General features: G+C 52.5%; 8 protein-coding genes across 8 annotated transcripts; 3 read left to right on the top strand and 5 right to left on the bottom strand.

Moving 5' to 3' along the window:
* Positions 1 to 96: 96 nt before the first annotated feature.
* TrAtP1_009922 (uncharacterized protein) lies at positions 97 to 576 on the bottom strand (the record flags this gene model as incomplete). The annotated part of the gene is made up of 1 exon (XM_014093714.2): positions 97 to 576. One exon carries the CDS (start codon positions 574 to 576, stop codon positions 97 to 99), a length of 480 nt encoding a protein of 159 aa, XP_013949189.1.
* A 104-nt stretch (positions 577 to 680) lies between these two features.
* TrAtP1_009921 (uncharacterized protein) lies at positions 681 to 1,595 on the bottom strand (the record flags this gene model as incomplete). Its single annotated transcript, XM_066114495.1, has 2 exons — positions 681 to 1,375; positions 1,442 to 1,595. The coding sequence occupies 2 exons, from the start codon at positions 1,593 to 1,595 to the stop codon at positions 681 to 683; spliced, it is 849 nt and encodes a 282-aa protein (XP_065970591.1).
* A 1,373-nt stretch (positions 1,596 to 2,968) lies between these two features.
* On the top strand, positions 2,969 to 4,057 carry TrAtP1_009920 (uncharacterized protein; the record flags this gene model as incomplete). Its single annotated transcript, XM_014093716.2, has 2 exons — positions 2,969 to 3,219; positions 3,321 to 4,057. Exons 1-2 carry the CDS (start codon positions 3,138 to 3,140, stop codon positions 4,055 to 4,057), a joined length of 819 nt encoding a protein of 272 aa, XP_013949191.1. The 5' UTR covers positions 2,969 to 3,137.
* Positions 4,058 to 4,747: 690 nt separating this feature from the next.
* TrAtP1_009919 (uncharacterized protein) lies at positions 4,748 to 8,957 on the bottom strand. Its single transcript, XM_014093717.2, has 2 exons — positions 8,317 to 8,957; positions 4,748 to 8,216 (listed from the first exon to the last, which is right to left on the bottom strand). Exons 1-2 carry the CDS (start codon positions 8,468 to 8,470, stop codon positions 5,971 to 5,973), a joined length of 2,400 nt encoding a protein of 799 aa, XP_013949192.1. The 5' UTR covers positions 8,471 to 8,957; the 3' UTR covers positions 4,748 to 5,970.
* TrAtP1_009918 (uncharacterized protein) lies at positions 8,676 to 9,309 on the bottom strand (the record flags this gene model as incomplete). Its single annotated transcript, XM_066114494.1, has 2 exons — positions 8,676 to 8,883; positions 9,182 to 9,309. 2 exons carry the CDS (start codon positions 9,307 to 9,309, stop codon positions 8,676 to 8,678), a joined length of 336 nt encoding a protein of 111 aa, XP_065970590.1.
* A 3,517-nt stretch (positions 9,310 to 12,826) lies between these two features.
* On the top strand, positions 12,827 to 13,135 carry TrAtP1_009917 (uncharacterized protein; the record flags this gene model as incomplete). The annotated part of the gene is made up of 1 exon (XM_066114493.1): positions 12,827 to 13,135. The coding sequence occupies one exon, from the start codon at positions 12,827 to 12,829 to the stop codon at positions 13,133 to 13,135; it is 309 nt and encodes a 102-aa protein (XP_065970589.1).
* A 3,869-nt stretch (positions 13,136 to 17,004) lies between these two features.
* TrAtP1_009916 (uncharacterized protein) lies at positions 17,005 to 17,283 on the bottom strand (the record flags this gene model as incomplete). The annotated part of the gene is made up of 1 exon (XM_066114492.1): positions 17,005 to 17,283. The coding sequence occupies one exon, from the start codon at positions 17,281 to 17,283 to the stop codon at positions 17,005 to 17,007; it is 279 nt and encodes a 92-aa protein (XP_065970588.1).
* A 294-nt stretch (positions 17,284 to 17,577) lies between these two features.
* On the top strand, positions 17,578 to 21,363 carry TrAtP1_009915 (uncharacterized protein; the record flags this gene model as incomplete). The annotated part of the gene is made up of 5 exons (XM_014093720.1): positions 17,578 to 18,237; positions 18,346 to 20,637; positions 20,700 to 20,916; positions 20,975 to 21,245; positions 21,336 to 21,363. 5 exons carry the CDS (start codon positions 17,578 to 17,580, stop codon positions 21,361 to 21,363), a joined length of 3,468 nt encoding a protein of 1,155 aa, XP_013949195.1.
* Between the last annotated feature and the right edge of the window lie 370 nt (positions 21,364 to 21,733).

Here is a 21,733-nt window from a genome sequence, read left to right as displayed (position 1 = left end):
GTGATTTATGTTGTTCCATATACCTTCTCCTTCACTTGCATATTGCAGTCTCCTTGATAACTTGTTTAACAGAATTGAATCTTGTGATTTCTTCCCTTATTCTGACAGATTTATTAAATCCTCGCTATCAATCAGTGTTGACTGTTGTGAGCGCGTATCTGCCTCAGGAAGTTCCTCTGTTTGTACCGGGCGAGAGGAGGCACTGAATTCCACAAAAGATGCCGGCGAACTAGAGGCCAGCGTGATGTGCCCTGGTTCGTTCCATAGTTCGTGAAGACATAAAAGGAGTGATAAGATCTTGCTGCCATGCGACTTGCGGAGCCTGCCCAGCCCTGCTTCGAGCTCCTTGATCTTGTCTCTGTCATGCTGAATCTGCTCCACACATTCGGCCCCTGTTTGCTTGAATATCTTGTGGTAAGCAGTGAAATGATCGATTTTCGCCGTCGCGGCCTGCAGCTGCCGATTGAGATCGGCGGTTTGTGTTTGCAAAGAGGTGATATTAGTGAATTTGCTGTTAATCAAGAATCCAAGGCCTTCAGCTAGAGTGTTGAGACCTACGCAGGCCCCCGTTTTCATCCCTTAGTTCTTCATTTATGCGCCATAGTTCCTCGGCAGTCAACGCCCCAGCATTTCGATATGCTGTAGATTGTTGGAGTTTGATTACCCTGACTTAGCTAATCTTAAACAGCCGCCCAGACAAGTCGCGCATAACGCTGCAAATCTCCAGTAGGTATAATGACATCTCCCTCTTGTGGGCCTGGATCTCTCAGAAAGAGCAGCCGGAACGAAAGCACCAAGTCGCTTCTAGCGACTTGATATGAACCAGTAGCCGAATCCCGTGTGATGGTGATACTTTGCTGTAACACAGGCTGACTGGCGCCAAACGTTGTCGTTGTAGCGCCAGGGCGGGTCGCAGCTTCTTCCTCCCATCTCTCGATAAGAATCTGTTGAAGACGGTGGTCAAACTTGGCAAGCAGGACAATCTTGACCTGATGGTCTGATGCGGAAAACCACCATCTCATGTCGTCTCGTAGGGCATGCAAGGATTCGGAATCCCCTGCCTCGATGACCAGGGTTGGCCAGGCATATTTATCGTGGCGTACTGACATTGGACCACCACTTGAGTCGCCTTCACCACCGTCGCCTCCAGGGTGACCTTGTGGACGAAAGGTCGTACTCATGGTTGGTTTCCAGATATCTTGCGCTATTGGCCCGATCTTGAACATGAAAGCCTGGTAGATGCCGAAGTGGAGTGCTTCATGTAGGGCAGTAGGTATTGTGATGATTAAAAGTCTCCTGTCGGCATGATAACGTCGCAGGCGGAAACCGCGACGTTCTAGACGGCTGATTTCCTCAAAATCGGCAGGAGAAACATCTGATAACGAATAGTTAGTATAGAATATCCTAGGGATGTAATTGCCGCTAGATGGTAAATACTTGCTTTGGACAATGAGGAAATCGCCTGGAACCTGCCTAACCACCTGGTGGAGCTCTTTGACGTTTGTATATGTGATTGTCGGCGACTGCTCCTCCCCATACGAAGCTAGCGACACCGACGTACGAGGAGTAGAAACCGATAGGTCTGGCGATGCCATGGTATTTAAATTCCCGTATGAGAGAAAACTTGGTGATTGAGGGTTTTGCTTGGGAGTGCTGAAACTTGGAGTCTTTGCTGATGGAATGCTTCAAGGGCCTGAGTCAGCATCGACACAGGAAACTTGGTCCGATGACTATTATATGGGAGCCATTATCCAGCACCCCAGTTCTGTTATCCAACACCCCAAAAATAAAGAGAGAAGTTGTCTAGCACCCCGATTATGTTATTTAGCACTCCAGCTGTAGCTTAGGCTGCTGCTGCTACTACTGCTACTACTGCTACTACTGCTACTACTGCTACTACTGCTACTACTGCTACTACTGCTACTACTGCTTTTATATATACCTATTTAGTGGTTATGCATTTTAATATATAAACTAGCTGCCTTATTGTGCTACAGCTGGGGTGTTAGATAATAGATTAGGGTGCTGGATAACTTCTCCCTTAAAGATAGGAAGGCTGCTAAGGCTGCTTGCTATAAAGGTCTCTAGAGATAAGGAAGTTAAATAATATATGAAACACTAAAAACAGATAAGAATAAACTCCCTTATTTACAGCTATTTTTATATGGAACGGCCGGGACCAGTGTCCAGGGGGCTAAACGCCATAGAACCCGTTTATTTGGAAGATAATTACTCTGCGATGGTGGCCTGGTAACACGTCCCTAAAATTAATTCAAAGTATGCTAATTGCTTGAAGACTAAGCGGTGGCGATTGCACCGGGCAAAAAAAAACGGGAACCATATAGCTCCAAATTTAGATTCTTAAAATACGCAAAATGAGAGACAACAAACTCAATAAAGAGCTTGATGGGACCCCGAGTTTTCCATTACCTTTGTATGTGCTTATTGTGGTATTAGATGAATTTACAAAAACAAGGAGTCACAGAGCAAAAAAAGGAAACATACAACAGCCGGTGTTCGCCAATGGTCACCCACTTGACTACTAATCTGCCGGTTAATGGCTTGTCTATGGGGGAGCAGACGGGACCCCGAATTTTCCATTACCTATGGTCGTATGTGCTTGTTTTGGTGTTGAGTCGAGTTATAAAGGCGATATCACAAAGCCATGAGAAGCAAAAAACATACAACAGCCGGTGTTCGCTGATGGTCACCCACTCAACTACTAATCTGCCTCTCATTGGCTTGACTCTGGGAGAGCAGACGGGATCCCGTATTTTCCAATGGATATGGTCGTATGTGCTTGGTTGTCGAGGTAAAGTGCTTTATATCTGCAAATTGCACGGTTCTCTTGTAGTGCAAAGGCAGAAACGTGCAACTAACAACATCGCCATGAACCGTTTACCCGGAAAGATTTCCTCAATCCCCCCTTATGCGGGGCCGAATGCAACTCCAACACCGCGAAACTGACATCACAGCGCATGACTGTATATAAAGCCAGGCTCTGCGCGTTCTCAAGCATTTCAAAATTGCTAATCCTTCATTAAATCTCCCCGTGAAAGTCTAGATTCAGTAGTGTCTGTGGATATATACATATACCTTATTTTACATGTATACAGCCCCGTTTCCCATCAGCCGCAATGAGTTGGCGCAGCAATGCCGGTATCCTTGTCCGCCAAAACGGTGACAGCCTCGTACCTGCGTTGTGTGTGGAGGCCTGCAGTACGTTCAACTCCAACACGAACATGAACCCATATATACATGCATCCTAAAACTGCATTGCAATCTACAACTACTCCCAACTAACACGCCATTGTTCATAGACGAAGCCGCCACAGCAGGCCAACAAACCCCCCAAAGCACCCTCTGCACCTCCAAAAATTTCCTCTTCTTCGTGGACCAGTGCATAAGATGCATCAAAGAGACAATCGACACCTCCCCCTACGGCGCAACGCCAATCCCGTCTCTGCTGCCCTATCTCCAAGACTGTCACATGCAAGGCTATACCGTCAAAAACGTGCCAGTGACGAATGGCAAGACTTCAACAGTGACCTTTTTAATGCCAACTGATGCTGCAGCGGCTGAGGTGACGCCTACTGGTCAATCCAGCTCCAGTCGTGCTACATCATCTACGTCTTCTCACATCCAGAGTGGTACTTCAACTTCACATACTTTGACATCTTCAAGCAGTCAGAGTGTAGCTTCAAGTTTACAAACCTCGACATCCTCAGCAACACCATCTCAAACTCCATCCCTCCAAACAACACCCTCCCCAAACCACGCCTGGATAGCCGGCGCCGTCATCGGCCCCCTCGCCATCCTCGCCATCCTCAGCCTCTCATTCTACCTCTGGAAACGCCACAAACGGACAAACAAGCAGCTCGACGACGACCGCGATTCAACCTACGGAAAGGCACAGCTAGAGTCCGCCACAAACGGCATCCACGAGCTGGACTCGACTCCCATACGAGGCGAGATGCCTGCAAACGAGGCGCCGGCGAATGAAGTGCCTGCGAATGAGGCGCCTGCGGTGGAGTTGCAAGCAAGGCATGAGGCGTAGGTAATACACGCCAGTTTTACTGCTATTCACCCATGTTAATGATTATATTAATTGATAATACACCCAATACAAGTAAGACAATAATTAAAGCAATAAATAAGAGAAAAGAGAGCAATAATCACAACAACAACAAACACATTCAGCCTACATATATCTACCCAGCCCCAGCCTAAATACCTTCTCCTCCAGAAATACCCAATACGAGAGAACAGGATACAAAAAAATAAGGCGTTCGTTATGTATCACTCCAGTACTCCAAATACCACCCCTCCATTCCCTCCCCTTTTCTCCGCAGCCTGGGTATTTCTCCTCACCGGATGTTACCTACCAAAAGGAGAGAGCATCCAATGATTTCGGGTGTGTAACATGTTTCGTGGCTAAAGTCTATCTCTGCTGCACATTCTTCTCCCTACATACAGAAAAGAAGAAAAAAGTCCATATGCACGGCCCGCTCCTGTGAAACCACCAATTCAATCATTTCCAGCCAGTCCCTAGCTTACTTCAGGACAAACACGGCATGTTAGTGTAATCTCCACGATACTACTTCCAGGCATCATTTACGTACATGCATAGCAACGGGCCTTTATCCGACATCACTCGCTATCCGTCGTGCATATTGGCTCACACGCTTACGTGGCAGCATCAATTACCAATAAATCTCATACAAAGGCACATGCGGTTCCATTCTTTGACAGAGACACATAATTATTCGAATTGTAGTACTAGAATATCTATACACACAGAAGTGGAACAGGCTTCTCTCATCCACGCAAGCAAGGCAGCCCCTATTGATGGGGCTGCCATGCCTGCAAGCGAGTTGCTCTGATGCCGTAGCATCCCTTCGTAGCATATCCAAGACAAAATAGAGGAGAGAGATAAAACGCATGACAGATTAAGGAAAATAGCACACAAGACACACACACGCACACACAAATTTTTAAGGAAAGAAGAGAAGAAAAAAGGAAAAAGGAAAAAAGTATAAGAGAAGAATAAGTAAAAAGGTTCAATGAAGAATAGCAATCTGTATATCGAACAAGGTATCTGGAGAATTCGGAAAGGCCAATGATAAAATCAGACTTGCAATGCCAGCGAGAAGCGGCAGCAAACAGTTAAAATCCAAGAGCAGAAAACACACAAGACAGAAAGCAGAAAAGAAAAGTAAAAGAAAAGTAAACAGCCGCTGCAAATCAAAAGTAAAAAATTACCAAGATAAAAGGAGAAAAAGGCAGCAAAAGGCCATTAGAAAGAAGAAGAAAGGGAAAAAAAGGAAAATGCGAAAAAGGCGGCATCACCATCATGGACCAGCCAATCAACCTGCCCTCGCAGTTCATTAGCTTGCGCTGGCGCTGTGTCGAGATCCATAGATCCAAAAAAAATCCCTTTTCGGGTCCCGAAATCATGCGAAACGTCCGATCCCTTTATACCGCCGAGAGTCCCTGCGTCTCTCCATAAAACAGAAGAATTATTTCCCCAGTGATCCTTTCAATCAACCCATGCTGAATAAAACGAGCAAATGCAAATCAAAAAGCAACAAAGTCAAAGGCCAGAAAAGCCATAAAAACACAGACAAGACACACGATCACCTGCTCTGTCTCAGGAGTCGTCAAGGAAATAACATGAGAATCCGTAAGAGAAATAAGAAATCAACAGTAAAGAAAATAGTACTTTCCCAGCATTAAGCCTGACTCCGTTCCAAAACCGCACCGCGCCAAGTTGAAATCAAAGGTTAATGAACCTGCGTAGATATGAATAACAGATAAAGGAGACGAGCCATAAAAATCGAGTTGTGCGTTAAGGAAAAGGAAATAGAAACCGGCGCGTGTTTTTAGCGCTCCCTTGATAAGAGATGAAGCAAGGAAAAAGTTGTCGAAATCAAAAGAAGAAGAAAAATCGTTTCGTCATCGCAAATGTAATTAATACACGCTGTCCTCGTCCGCTCCCTGGGAGGTCATCGAAGGGGTCGATGCGTTGGAGGAAGCTTCGTCGCCCACATAGCCGATTAAGGCTTCTGAATGCAGTTTGCAAGATTCGCCCATGAGACGCGTGATTCCCCACACAACAACCTCGTCCAGCATTGATCCCCAGAGGCGCGCAACCACGGAGCTGAGGTTGGCAATGATGTTCTCATCAAAGTCCTTGACGAACAGCTGGCGGACCTTGTAATACATGGCAACCTCCTCCTGCGTCGCGGGCTCCTCGTCATGTTCCAGACGATACAGCCACAGCGTGAGGATGATGATGAGATCCAGGCCGCACAGCGGGTGCTCGACGCTCCAGTTGGTCGACGAGGTGCGTGCCACCCAGCGGACGCCTTGAACGACGGCCGTCTCGAGGCAGTTGTAGCACTCTTCAATCACTTTAATCATCTCGCTTGAACGCTTGACACGGTCCCGAGCGTGGGACATGGCAGCGGCCACCTCGTAGGGCTCATGGTATCGCAGGGCCTCCTGTACGGTCTTGAGGTCGACCTCGAGGCGGGCACGCGCGTTACGGTACATGGCGCGGGCATTGAAGATGAGGGGGTGGCCCTTGTGGGGGGCACTGAGAGGCACCGCGGCAGACTCCGGCTCGCACAAGTCCAGGGACTTCTCCCACGTCTCGAGCGCAAGTCTAAGTTTGTACTCGGTCACGACATCTTGCAAGGCCTCGGGGCTACGTTTGTGGTACCATACTTCGAGGAACAGGGCATTGATCATGACACGGGTAGAGAAGGCACTGTACTTGATGGCTTCGCCCTGGAAGAGATTGTCATGGGCTTCCATGAAGATGACGGCAGGCGACTTTTCCAGTTGCTCGGCCCACGCAGCCTCGTCGGCGACCTGCATGTTCCACATGGCTTCCGTGGAGGGGAGCTGCAGGTCTTCAAACTCATTGAAGCCAATGGCCGGCGTGTGGTTGAACGTCAGGGTGAGCAGGCCAAAGAAGATGTACACTGCGTAATAAGTACGGCGGCAGCCTTCATCCTCTACCCACTCCGCACGAGTGGGCTTGGCCGTGCCCCTAGCCTCTTGGCGAAGCTTGAGCTCGTAGCGGTTTCCTGCCACCATGTTGGCAAGCAGACTCTTGATAGAACAAGCCCACTCCAAGCCCTTGGGGTCGCCGCTCCAGCTGGCAAAAATCATGTTGAGGAGCGAGCTTTGCATGGTCCACAGGGGGCACTTGCGGGAGCTGAAGTTCTCCTTGTTCTGCAGGAACCCGTTGACGAGAACCTTGGAGCCAATGTGAAGCATGTAGGCCTGATCCTGGTCAAAGGCATAGAGGGCACCAATGCTCAGCACGGCCAAGAGTAGCGGTGGCGACACCTGGGACGGGATGAAAGAGGCTGGGTGCAGGAACGGCAGATGGTGGTGGAACAGCCCAAAGTAGGTGGACAGGTAGCGGTTCAGAGAACCCAGGCCGGGCAGGCGAAAGCTGTCTGGAATGGCGTGCTCTCGGTCGGCGCTGCGGATGTTGTCCAGGATGGCGTTTCGCTCATCGTCACCAGACACCTGGGGAGCCCTGAATCCGGCCTGCAGCGAGTCGACTCCAGAAGGGCTCTGAGGAGCCGGGATCTCCGGGCCAGAGGCAGGAAGGGAGCTGATCATGGACTGAAGAGCGGGCACAAGACCATTGACATTTCGATTGCCAAAGGGCGGCAGCTGGTGCTGGAGCCTGTTTCCGCCAGCAAACGGCTGTGACGACTCGTAAGAACCAGAGGCGCTGGAAGTGATGGAGTGCGGCTTGGGGTCCGCCATGAAGTTGTCCCACTGGACTTGCGGAAGGGCAATGGCGCCGGACGGGTATGTGACGGCGGGCTCCATGGCACCAGAGCTTCTGGGCGAAAAGGCCATGGATGTGCCATCGTCGTAGGATTCATCTCCGCGCATAGCAGCAGTGGCCTTGTGGTGCAGGTCGGCAACCAGCATGGCAGCGGCTTCGACATCAAAAATGCCGTCGCCGCCGGCTTCCATCTGCTCCAGCGTGGAGGGGTCCAGGGCGATTGAGGACTTTGCGGGCCCGCCGATGGCTCGAGTCTTGGGACCAGAACGACGCTTGCCGTCGCTGTGAAGGGGGACGCCGCCATCTTTGGCGTGGACTGTGCGATCATGCCTGAGAAGAAGATCGCGGCGCACAAAGGTGCTTCTGCACTTCATGCACTTGAAAGGACGCTCCTTTGTGTCTAAAAAAGAGATGATGGAGTTAGCACGGTTCGTGGCGGGCAAAAGAGGGATGGATGAAATTTTTGGGGCTGCCTTCCAAGGGAGGAAATTTTCACATACGGGATCGCTCGTGTCGGCTTCGGTGTTCACTTCGGCTAAAGGCTCTGTTGCAGAACTGGCACTTGTATTTGCGTTCTGGCGCGAGAGTCGCCTTGCGCGAGGACGGTGTCGAGGCCGCTGGGGGCGGGAGAACTGCGACGTTTGCGCCGGGCATCTTGACGGCCGAGTCGCGTGTGGTGTGGTTGAGGTTGGTGATGGCGATGGGGGTCTGGCGGCGCTGACGCGGACGCGACGCTGGCGGCTCAGCCTTCTGGTGCGGACGTTACGATGGTTGAATATCGTACTCTGGGTGGTGTTGCGAATTCTCTCGCTCTCGCTCTCGACTCCTAGCTCCTCGCTCGCACGCGCGCCCGTGGGGTTTAAAGTGTGACTGCGGTGGCGTCGATGTTGATGCTGGTCATTGGAAAGTATGGTATGCTGGTCATGGAATGGTTCTGGAGATGGGTGGGATGGTCAAGGACTGAGGCTCGATGGACGGCCTCGCGGCAGAAGCGGTGGAAGCTGTGAAGCGGTGCGTGGGCGCAAACCGAGGATTTGTGGTGGCAGATGGAGAGGGGAGAAGGCGGGCTTGGAGAGGGAGAAGCCGCAGTAAATGAAGGAAGACGGGCGAGAGGGGGGGAGGGGAAAGATTTCAATTCGGGGGCGGCGGACAGCCACTCTGGGGGGTAAGAATTTCGAGAGGGGTGGGTGCGCAGAAGGAGGGGGGAAGCGAAAGAAAAAAAAAAACAGAGGGCAGAGGCCGCTGAGCGACGGTGGGACGGAGGGATCGATGGAGGGGGAGGGCCTCAGAGCCAAGAGGGGGAGGCAGACCAGCGCTGGCTGTCTCATCATGCGCACCCGCCAGCGCTGCGGTACGGCGCAGTACAGGCGCTGGACGGGGCGGCGGACGGGGCCTTGTACAGCGACTTGCGCAGCGACCTCCAGGGCGTCGGGCACTCGTCGCCTTGTACCTCGCCGGCCACGCGCGCCGCGGCGGTACCAGCCAGCAGCCATGGCCAGCCCACCCTCCTCGCAAACGCGACACAGCGCTGTGCTGGCCACCGGCGCTACCAAGTGCCTCCAGCGGGGGGTCCCGTCAGCGGAAGAGGGGCCCAAGCTCGGCCCCTCCAACAACTGACACTGGTGCTGGCAGTGGCGCTGGCGCTGGAGCTGTAGGGGGAGGGGCGCAAGGGCGGTACCTCGAGGTACGCAGCCGACGGCGCGGTGCAGGCCTGCGCCAGGTACCGGTACCTGCTGGCGGGCAGCGCTGGCCGGGTGCTGGCAAGCCTCGCCCCGCCATTGGCCCGGCGTGGCTCGCAGCTGTCGCGGCTCAAGGCTCTGGTTGCCGGAGTCACACGCTTGGCCGTGGCCACGATAGCTCCAAGCACTAGCACGCAACAGCACCAGCCAGGCTAGCGACTCGAACGACTCGACTCGTCGATGCCGGGTGCGACTGGTTTCGCTGTCCGAGCCTGCAAACGCGAAACCTGCTGCTGCTAGTGTGCAATGCCACCGTCGACATCTACCTGGGAGTGCCTAATGTGGCAGCGCAGCGGAGGAGTACCTGTGCCGGCACTACTGTACGGACTGCTGGAATTAGGGGAGTGTCTGCTAAGCCCGTGCTGATACGACGACTGTTGGATCATCGTTTGCCTGGCCGCAGGCTGACTTGCCGCCCATTAATTACATCGAGCTTTGTACAAGTATCATCCGTTCCATTAGTAAGTTGGCGGAACATGCTCCGGCACTTGGCCGGCCGGTCAGGTCACGGGTCAGGTCAGCAAGGTGCGAGTTACAAGGGAATAGGCGAGAATAATGAAAGCAAAAGAGACAGGTAGAGCAAAAAGTCTTGAAGACAAAGAGACGCCGCGACTCTAAAGCGGCACTGCAACGCCCTGGCCCGGATGGTCCCCGTGCGCAAAAGGAACAGGAAAAGAAGGGAAAATTGCCTGCTAATAAGCACGCCTGAGTCGCGCGGGATTAGCAAGGGAGCACCGTCAGGCACACCCGGCGCCATGCCTTTTTGTCGAAAATGTACGTATCGATGTACTGTACGAGGCGCATGTACCCTACAATCGGATCGCAGTTGGAGGAAGGTGCAAGCCAGTAGCTGCTGCCCCTCCAACTTTTCTTTTTGCAGTTTGATTTTCCCAGCTTGGCCTATTGAGCATGTCTTTTTTTTCTTTTCTTGCTTCTTTCTTTTCTTTTCTCTAGTCTTTTCTCAATCTTTTTCTTTTTCGACTTTATGCAGCAGACCACTGAATCATATTTACTCAACACCTCATACCTCCCCTCCCACCTTTTCTTTGTCTCCCACTCCCCCCTCATGATCATGATCGGCCATTTCATGCTTACAGGCTGGTACCTGGACGTTCTAATTCTACTTGTAGCAGCAGGCCTGCTGGCTTAGTACACCTTACTGTAGCAGCCCACCCCACCATCGGGTCTTTAACGACAGTCGGTCAGCATACGCCTGCTCTGCTCTCCAGCGGTATTGGGCACCATGTGCTGTCCTTTTTTGCGCCGTGCTACGTGAATGCATCACGGGAGCAGCCATTGTATGTCTGCAGTCCTTTTGTTTGGCCAGGGGCGATTCGCTGGCCGTCCGCCTTGAACCAAGGTCCCCCGCTTTCAACTCTCGCTCTTGCTCTCGCCTCAACTGCCACTTCGCCTGCTAGTATCATTGACAACGCCATCTGTCCATGGCGGGGATACTTATGTGTCCGTCTTGCTCGCAGAACATTCCAAGGCTGCTGGTGTCCCATGGAATGTCGCCGCCAATGCTACCCTGTGCTTATCGCCTGTGCAAGTAAGCTGGATCGGGCATTCTAGGGATCGGTCACTGCCGCCGGGACGACGACCCAGGTCTCGAAGAATGCCAAATATGGCCTGGGACCATCTGCTAAGCTTGCACTTTGCGCGGTGGATCAAGGCCGACTGCCCACTTGTTCCAGTGTCTTTCCCAAGACGAGATGGTACTCTTTGTTCCTTATTTGGCCCCTACCCTTTGGCTTCTATTGTTTAAAAGTGCCGCTCCGTGCTGCTGTTCACGATACTACTCCTGGCACATCTGGAGATTTCATCAAGATCCGGTGCACGTCATGACCCATCTGCGGCGACAACAAGAGACGGGAGCGCCACCACTCTTGTCACAATGAGCACCTGGTCTCCGTGATCCCGCTTCCAGAGGATTGGAGCTGGGTGCTCATTCTACTCTAACACGAGGGGCCAGTCGCCCTGCATCGACCGAGATCCACACCAACCCACCACGGACGCCATGTCCGAACTTAGGAGCTGAATACGGACTGCCAGGCTACAAGCATGCGCCTGGAGCATAGCTAACTTCCATCTTGGTTGTCCTCGATATTGCACTGTATTAGCGGCCGCACACCGCCTATTGGCCGCACTCTGGCGGCAGTTGCAGCGACTGCTCGCCGCTTTGAGTTGCCTTTCATGTCAATTCCAGTTCAGACTCATCTCCTGCTGGCTGTATCTTCAAATCAAGGTGCTAGGTAGTGTCTTCTTCTAGAATGCTGTACTGCAGACTCGCGGCCAAAGAACAAAACAAGTCGAAAATCTCACAAGTCGCCTTCTGGAAGCGCCCGGTTCAGGCAAGCACGCGGGTACATACATATATACGGCATGCTGCAAAGCCTCAACTCCATGCAGGTATCTGTACAAAGTACTGGCATCACGCATTACAGGGGCTTGCCGCCATGGCTACCCGATAGATACCTGGGGCTCAAGTGTGAGGTTGCTGGCGCCGAGTACAGCGCATCTGCTGCTGGCGAGAGCATGACATGCAATCCTGCCCAACAGGTACCATCAAACAGTCGGTGTCTACTGCCCCAAGATGTACTTTTCTCGTCATTGACGGCGCATGCCTGCACGTCCGAATGTCCACGTACATGCTACGACAAACTCCATTGCAGACGTGCGCACTCTTGCATAAAGGAGACAGGGGCGCGCTTATCCCGTACACGTACAGGACAGTCAGCTAAGAAACCGGGCAGGGGAACATGCAGGTGCGCGCATGTCCCGTTGTTCGCAGCCGCTTGGCTATTGGGCATTGTCTACTGTACACGTTTTCAACCAAGGGGTCCCTACGATGGGATCAACCAGGCAGACTGGCGGTGATGGGGGAATCCAATGCGTGCCAGCCCCTGTCCTGGTACGTGGTGAGGTGCAGGTAGACCGCCACTCCATTGCCTTTCTTGAACTGTCCTAGACACGGCGAGAAACCATTCCAGATGCCCAAAGTTACTATGCACCAATTCATTGGGCGCATTCCTGGCCTTGAGACCTTTTATACATACTGGTGCGGAGACTAATGGGTACCTCAAATGCGGGCATCCTCATCGGCCCCGTGTGCAACATTTCCAAGCACGAGGCTGGTCTTGTTGGTTGGTAAGTTATTGGTCGTTCATATGGCTAACATTTTAGGTTACATGCCACCTACAAGTATATCCAGAGCGTTCGGAGTATTGCCTACTGTTAGCATTATTGATATGTCGTCTTTTGCTCCCTCACTATGCTGCATCTCTCCCGCGCCCTTCCCACAGCGGCTCTAGTCAGCTCTGTGATGGAGCGTGGGGTGCATATAAGTCGTCGTCGCAGTGCGACCTTGGGAGGCAGCGGATACGGAGTAGCTGACAAAGACTGCTGCACGACGCACTTGTTTGTTTCCGTCGTCCCGTCTGGAGAGATAGGATGCAAGATGGGAAATTGCCATCTCCCATCTCTTTGTTTCTTGTCGACTCCCCGCCCAGACCAGATGAAATTGCCAGTACCGCTGCCGTGGCTGAGCCGTTTGGCTTACTATGAGGCACCAGACCTCTAAAACGTACCGTATTAGTCAGTTTCCGCCTTGTTCCCTTTTTGGCATGACATGTGAGCAGCGCCACCCTAAAAAAAGCAACGGGAACCGCTGCCTCGGTAGATTGTGACGTTGCTCCACGGACACCGGGTAAGTCGAAGAATGGCACATTACTGCTCTACACGTACTTTTGCTGAGGGGTCTCCCAGACGTGATGTGATGCCACGGAGCATCTACCCCATGTTTGCATTTACGCTCCGTTTTTCGGGGCTTGGATGGAGCAAATGGGCACCGCACAGCAAACCACGTACAAGTATCAAGAGATGGACTCATTTGCAGCGTGTGGTCAGACTTGTTGGAGCCAGGCAAGATTCGCCCTTTGTATAACTTTCTGCTGCCTTGCCCTGTGTGCTGAATGCAACATGAGGCTTGCAAAGCTTACCTATATAGAGGACTATTTCCCCCTCTGAATAGCTTCGAATCTTCAAGACAGCCACTCCCAATAAGCGACACAAATGCCAAAGAACGTGCAGTAATACATGCTGAGCAGAGGGTGACTAATAGCCTATCCGTGCAGAGGCAAGAAATCGAAGAGCGACGCAGGATTCCAAGCTCCGTTTTTCACGTACAATAGGGCGAAGAGAACTCGTACCAATCTCCATCGCCCGCGTACGCTGCCAACGCGTTCTCAGGCGGCACAGTACGAGAGTCAACGCGCAAAGTGCTGGCCAGGGGGGATGGACGCGGAATCGACACGCCCCTCTCTGGGAGCAAAGTACCTTTTGGAGACGGCACACGCGAAATGAGCAGTGCACACTTGCACAAGGAGCGTCTGCCGTCTCGTCTCTCTGCTTCCCCAGCCACCGTTTGGAGTCGGCCCCGGTACCGTTTTGGTCGCCGCGGCCAACGGCACCAAGTTGGGTACATTTGCTGGACGCAGAGGTACGGAGAGCGCTAGTGCGCATACCCATGGTGAAATGGCGAAATTGCAAGCACCCAACGTTTGCCCTACCGCGGTGATTCGCACAGTAGGAGAGTCGAAATCCCGCCGGCCAGATGCGCGCAGAATCATTGACTCATACAAGTGAGGTACAGTGCTCTGTACTATCCAGCACAGTACAGCACACGCTCAATCCTGACGCTAGCGATACTTGGACTAGCACCTGTAGGGCCTGGCTCGCTAGCGGGTCCGGGGGATGCTTCCGGGACCTAGGAGCTGCTATAAGCTGCTAAAAAGCTGGGCTGGCCCCACGTGGACTCGCGGAGTTTGCGTCTTCAAGGGCGAGCATGGCCCTCCCTCTTCTGGCATTCTTGGTTTGGCTCCTCCCCCCTGGAAATATATTGAGCGAAAAAAAAAATATCCACTTTCTAGAAAATCCGCAAGATGCTTCGCCAAGTGGACGCCGGCGCGGTTGCCATGGTTATGCCTGTGGGCATTACGAGTGCGGCATGCCGTGGGATTTTCTAGCTTGGACGTGTGTGGGATTTGATTTGCCCCGACGCCACCATTCAGGTACGCGGAGGATTGGATTGGCAAACGCCAAGTGGGATATCACAAAATACGTGTAGTATATGTATGTACCTCCATGCAGCTCCAGCAGCAAAGATGATGGGTATCGGTACCTTGCTTGGACAGGCCTTTGAACATCGCATCTCAAACCGGCACATGTGCCCTTTGGGGATGGCCTCCACTTGCGTACTGTCTGGTGCCAGAAGCTCCAGTCATTTGGAAGCTGATTTCCTTCTGGAACGCCTTTACGCAGCTTTCCGCTTTTTTCCTACATGTATAACCAGCTGTTTGTTACTTTACGGGCTATTGCCAACTTAGCGGCGGGAGGGCTTAATATCAAAGGCCATTTTATCTGGAACAGGCGGCCCCATCCTGGACAGAGCAAATTTGCTAAAACAGAGTTGAGCTGCGATTCAAGTCCCTCTCGGCGGACTCCTCCGTGGCTTCGTGTTTAACTCGTATGACATGTTTTTTTTTTTTTTTTTTCTTTTTTTTGCCGAGCTGGCTGTTGATGCGTTGGCCGGTGGCTCTCTTTTTAGGGCTTTAGCGTCTGAGTGTTCGTTTATGCTGGAGAGAGGGAGGCGGTCTCTGAAGATGGCCAAAGAGGCGGTAAGATGAAGTAGGTACCCAAGGTATGATGAAGATGCTGTACATGTATACGTAACTCGATGGCCTGTAGTTTGCTTCCATTGGTAATGGATTGAGAACGTGCAGATGGGCTTGGACAGTTACTAGTGGTGATGTCGGCCTGAGTTTTCAGCACGGCAAACAGAGGCGCAGCTGGACAATCCTCCAAGGTGCACTTGCAAGAATCCGATTTTTTCCTTTCTCTCCCTGCTATTTTTTTTTTCTTTTTACTTTTTTTTTGGCCAGCTGGATGGCCGGAGTGGCATGCAAGAGAAGGTATTATTACACATACTATTTGTGGTATTACTCACATAGGGACCATGTCTTGGTCATTTGTGCTGTCGTTCCGAGATTAGACGGCACGGCGAATTAATGGCACTTGTTTGTGCTTGGTGAAATATCTTGCCAAGATTCGCAAAGAAAGCCGGTAAAGTACGTAAGGATGAAAATAACAAGCTGGGGTTTTCTCATTGCTTTAGGTAGCAGGTATCATCCCAAAGCACCTACGCAGATGGAACATGGTAAGTCTCCCCCCTTTACACACTTGAGATATGCATAGATACACTCATGTATGTCATATATCACTCCGTCAACGAGAGACGAGACGACTGCACTTTTCTACATCCAGGTAGCATCCAGCATCCAGTAGAGATTAGCGGATTGCGATATAGACAATAGATTAGACGGCTTTGGTCAAATCATTTCATGTCTATATCCGAGCGTATCCTTTCTCCTTTTTGGAGCTTTGCCTGATGACAAACGCCGGGAGCTGAAACACGACCAAGAAAAGCAATCAAGCTTTCACCCATCCTCCCATGCCATGCTACTCTGTACCTGGGCAAGCAATTACGAAAGCAGGGCATGGATGCCCTTCTGCAAGCTCTTTGCTCTTCATCCCGGCTGCCAGGAATCTATTTGCTTTCCAGGTCTTCATAGGCCTGCCTCGCTTCCCCAGCCGTTCCATTCACGTTGGAGGAATTGTCGCTGGGGCGCCCGTTTGCCAGTCTTGCCTGGAGTCCAGCATCTCCAATCACCCACGGTTGTATCTACCCTTGACGCAACCTAACTCGATTGATGCCATTTCTCTCGCCGCAGGTCCAGTAACGTGCAAGTGCTGGCGCGCTCGCACGCGCATGGGTGAGATGCCAGAGCCAAAGAGAGGCCGTCGACGCTCAGGAGGCGTTATCAAGGGGATCCATTGTACAGGGTACAGGTCGTCGGTTCGCAGCTGGCCATCCAGTGATTGCGTGGGAAGCGTAGCGAGTACATATCCGTGGCTGCATGCATGGCGCTAAAACAGAGCTGCGACTCAGCAATCGGGGAACGGGGGGGGCTCTCTGGTCGCATTTTGAGCCTGTGCACATGGCTAGCAAATCCCCTCGAACTTTTTTCCTTCTTCTTTTCTTCTCATTTTCTTATTTAGATGCCTGGTTGTCTAATCAAAGAAAAGAAGAAGGAAAAGATCCGCAACACGCACATGCTGCTTTGTAACAAGCATCAAGTAAAGGCACCTGACCCAGACTTTTTTTTTGTTTCAATCTGCCTGTAGGTACATGCTGCCACTGACCGTATCGCGTGGGGGACTATTGAGAACAAAGGGCCGCCATTGACCAAATCGCTAAAACTGCAGCAGCTTAAAGCGCCTGTAGGCCGCCGGTTCAGGGAGCGACACGCACAACCACTGGAGAAGTGGGCGCCGCTAGCACGTTGCAGCGTGCTGTGTCTCGCCTAACGCCGCCCCAGCGCCCAGAAGGGCTTAGCAGCTGGCAACGGCGTGTGCCCTTTCTGCAAGAAGCTCCAGCGCTGCAGAAACGACAGCGAGGCCCCAATCGCCGCCACACGAAACACTCTCGACGATACTCGAGCCCTGCGCGCGCTGCATCTCGGACCTCCCCTTTCCGTCGCCCGACTCTGACGCTGCTCCTCCATCTCTGCTCGCCATCTGCTCTGCAATTCGTCCCGTGGTGGCATGCTCATTGGTCTCGCCCCAGCCTGCGCCGCCATCGGCTTGGAACAAGGCTGACTCGCGGACCATGTCCTGCGGTGATTTTGTCGCCTTCTCGTTGTCGTGATACCATCTCAACCGCTCTGCTGGCTCAGATCCTCCCCGCCGCTCCCAGCGCAGCTCGCTGTCTCGACCGATACGCCCTGGTGCACCATCCCGGCCGTTCGCGTCTGACGGGGGCCATCTCGAAATCTTCTCCCTAAACCCCCCTCTTGCTTCATCTCAACTCTCTCTCTCTCTCTCTCTCTCTCTTCTCTTCTCTCCTCCCCCCCCCCCCCCCCTCCCCCACGCGCGTTGCGCCAGAAGGAGGCCTAAACGGAAATCATGGACGGCGTCGTGGGAAATGCGCCGCCCGGCAGCATGTACGTGCGTGCCCTCTACGACTACGAGGCGGACGACAGGACCAGCCTCAGCTTCCACGAGGGCGATGTCATCCAGGTCATCACCCAGCTCGAGAGCGGCTGGTGGGACGGAGTCATCAACGGCGTGCGTGGCTGGTTCCCCAGCAACTACTGCCAGGCCATCACCAGCCCCGACGAGTTCCCCGACGTTGGCCAGAACGGCCAACAGGTGATCCACCACCACATTGAAGAGGAGGTGGAGGAAAACGACATTTACGATGACGGCGCCGACCCGGACGAGGATTCCGAGGGTGAGGGCTTTGGCAGCTTGCCGCTCGAGGGCGCCGACATGGGCGACAAGTCGCGCGCCGACTTCTGGATCCCGCAGGCCACGCCGGATGGCCGACTCTTCTACTACAACATGATGACCGGCGACCGTAGCATGGAATTGCCGCTCGAGTCTCCCATCTCAGCCGCCGAGACAGGCCCCAGGGACCGTATGAATGTTGCCATGCCGGAGAAGACGCGACCGCCGCCAGAGATGATGGCTCGCGGACTAACCCAAGATGAAGACGACGATTCGGCAACTTCAGCCTCAGAGGCGGAAGGCGAGTCTTTGATGCTCGCATCTAGGGGATCCATGGTAAGACACAACTACCCAACCACTACTACGTACTACATGCTGTATACACGCATGACTTTTCTCCTCGTATGATAACTAACTTTTTGCCTCCCCCTTGTTTCTTTCAAGCCTCGCAACAACCGTGGTTCCTTTAGCGCCGTTCTATCCCCCTCGACGTCCATGGACTCAATGAATGGCACTTCCCCAGGCCGACGGAAGAGAAGTGATGCATATGCGCTTGGATACGCCAACGGTGCGCACGGCGCTCCCAACATTGCCTCTGCGACATCTTTTACTAGCACTACATACAACGTACCGGCCACCACCAGCGTGCCCAAGTCTTTCTTTGACGATGGATCGACACCGCCCCTGACCTGGAGCCTGCTCGTCACCAACATGAAGCGCGCCATCGACCGATATCGCGAAGCAATCACCAACAACGCCCGTTCCGAATACGTCGCTAGGGCCGAAGACATCTCCGACCATCTCAGGCTACTCCTGGCCGCCGGCTCTGGGACAACAGACAATCACTCCGGCCAACCGTCCATCATCTCCACCAACAAGGCACTTTATCCTCATTTCCGCGACATGATGTCTAAATTCTCCAAATTGGTCATTTCCTCTCACATTGCAGCAGCCGACTGGCCCAACGCTGAATCGGTCCAAAAGTGTCTGCAGGAAGCCGACGGCGTCCTGCTCGGCGTTTTCAGCTATGTCGAGGTTGCGAGGCAGCAGAGGGGAGAGGACATCCCCCGACTTTTCCCTGGTTTCGTTATTGGTAGCACCTCTGGCGGAAGCTGGCAGAGTAACGGAATTGACCAGCACGACTTGATGTCCCCCAATTTCCTTGACGACGAAGAGGGCATGATCGAGCCCACCGCTGTTCTTGACGGGAATATGCTCGAGAGATTGGACGAGCACAAGCGAATCCTCGTGTCGAGCATTCGCGAGTTGGAAAAGAACCTGGTGGCCCCAGAGAAGATTATCAGCCCGCATCGGCACGAGCTTCTCGCCAACAACATCTGCTTCGCCGGTAGCAAGGTTGTGGAGACGTTTAAGCCGTGGATTGCCATGATTGAGTCTGTCGATCTCTCGTCGCTGGGCAATACCTTCCAGACGCCGCAGTTGGAGGATTTCAGCATCAACAAGCAGTCCTTGTACGACAACATTGCGGATCTCGTTCTGAGCTGCCAAGCCGTTGCTGGGCCTTTGGCGGACGAATGGTCAGAGGTGCGAGGAGAGCCACTGGAAAGCCGGCTCGACTACGTCCGCACATGCGCTCGAGCGCTCGAGACAAACTCATCACACACTGGATTTTCGTTGCAGCTGCTGTCGGAGCAGGTTCTGATCAACATGCAGCAACAGCTGGCCAAGAATTCTCGCCCGATGCCGAGAGGCCAACTTCAGCGAGGAGAGACGATGCCATACGACAGGCCACACCAACGTTCGGATTCGAGGACAGCACCCGTTCGACCACCGTTGATCAGCGCGCAGTCGTACAGCGAGGGCGACGCCCCCGCTGGCTTTTCCAGAAAGGGCGATTACTCCAAGGTCAAGAAGATCTTTGGAGAAGACCCGTCGCCACAGCTGCAGCCAGATGAAGAACTGCCCGAGTTCTTGCACCTCGACTACGAAAACGACCTGTCTTGGGATGCCAAGGCAACCAAGCCCACTGTCAAGGGAGGATCCCTCCTGGCCCTCGTTGAACAGCTCACGCGCCACGATAAGCTCGATTCGAGTTTTAATAACACCTTCCTCTTGACTTATCGATCCTTTACTTCTGCGCGTGAGCTCTTCGAGATGCTAGTGCAACGGTTCAGCATTCAACCTCCAGAAGGCCTCTCGCAGCAGGACTATGAGATGTGGCGGGACCGCAAACAGAAGCTCATCCGATTCCGTGTGGTCAATATCCTTAAGAATTGGTTTGACGCTTTCTGGATGGAGGAGTTCAACGATGAGTCTAAGCAGCTGATCCGCGACGTGTATACCTTTGCAAGAGACACGGTCAAGTCGACCGAGACCCCAGGCTCTGCGCCGCTGATGGCCATCCTAGAGCAGAGGCTCGGCGGCAAAGAGGCTGGTGCTCGACGCATGGTTCAGACCCTGAACCAGAGCACGCCCTCGCCCATCGTCCCCAAGAACATGAAGAAGCTAAAGTTCTTGGATATCGACGTAACAGAGTTTGCCCGCCAGTTGACGATTATCGAATCCAGACTGTATGGTAAGATCAAGGCGACGGAGTGCTTGAATAAGACGTGGCAAAAGAAAATCGGCGACAGCGAGCCCGACGCGGCTCCCAACGTCAAGGCCCTCATTCTCCACTCTAACCAGATGACCAACTGGGTTGCGGAAATGATTTTGAACCAGCAAGATGTCAAGAAGCGAGTCGTGGTCATTAAACACTTTGTTTCTGTTGCCGACGTAAGTCAAATAAAACAACTCGTCCTACTGAAACCTTTTAAATGCTAACGTCTATTTAATAGAAATGCCGAGGCCTAAACAACTTCTCCACGCTTACATCCATCATCTCTGCGCTGGGCACAGCCCCAATTGCTCGTTTGAAGCGGACCTGGGATCAAGTCCCCCAGCGAACCCTCGCCGTTCTCGAAACGATGCGTCGACTCATGGCCAGTACCAAGAACTTTGGCGAATATCGTGAGGCCCTTCACGTCGCCAACCCGCCTTGTATTCCCTTCTTCGGTAAGTTTTAAAGCTCTGTGGTAGTTGGTGAAGAGGCAAATCTAACGCGAAGACGCAGGTGTTTATTTAACCGATCTTACCTTTATTGAAGATGGTATTCCCTCGGTGATTAAGAAGACAAATCTCATCAACTTTGCTAAGCGAGCAAAGACGGCTGAAGTCATTCGAGATATCCAGCAATACCAGAACGTTGGGTACTCTCTGCAGCCAGTGCCTGAGTTACATGACTACATTGTGAGCAATATGCAAGCTGCTGGAGATGTACACGAAATGTACGACAAGAGTCTGCAGATCGAACCGCGCGAGCGTGAAGATGAAAAGATTGTGAGGTATGTATACATGCGAAGATGAATTATATCTCTGTGTGCTCTTGTTGGGGATTTAGGACCTTGTTTGGGCTAACGAAATGCGCAATCTAGGGTGCTTGCTGAATCTGGCTTCTTGTGAGACGCTCACTCCTGAGCACACGAGCCCCCGATTTCGTGACGACAACATTTTTTATCAGTCAATAATGTGGGCCGAAACTATATAAATATGCCTGATGCATTGTATAATGAAGCAGCGAAAACTGAAAGTATTCTGGATGCAACAAACAACCAATAAAAAGAAAATGATACCAAAGGATCTAGAATGGGGACCTAGGAAGAGCCGGCTCCAAGGGAGGTTATGCCATATCACAACGATCTGGCATTCCATGACAGCTTTCTTTCTCCGCAGGGACTAATGAAGCTAAAAAGAGGAGGAATAATTGGAAAGGGGGGAAAAAGCAAAACAATAGCATCAACCACAACAACAAAAACATGGTATACCGGCTGGC

The sequence above is a fragment of the Trichoderma atroviride genome, chromosome 5 (genome assembly GCF_020647795.1).
Source record: "Trichoderma atroviride chromosome 5, complete sequence".
Classification (NCBI taxonomy): Eukaryota; Fungi; Ascomycota; class Sordariomycetes; order Hypocreales; family Hypocreaceae; genus Trichoderma; species Trichoderma atroviride.
This window is presented reverse-complemented; position numbering and strand designations above follow the sequence as displayed.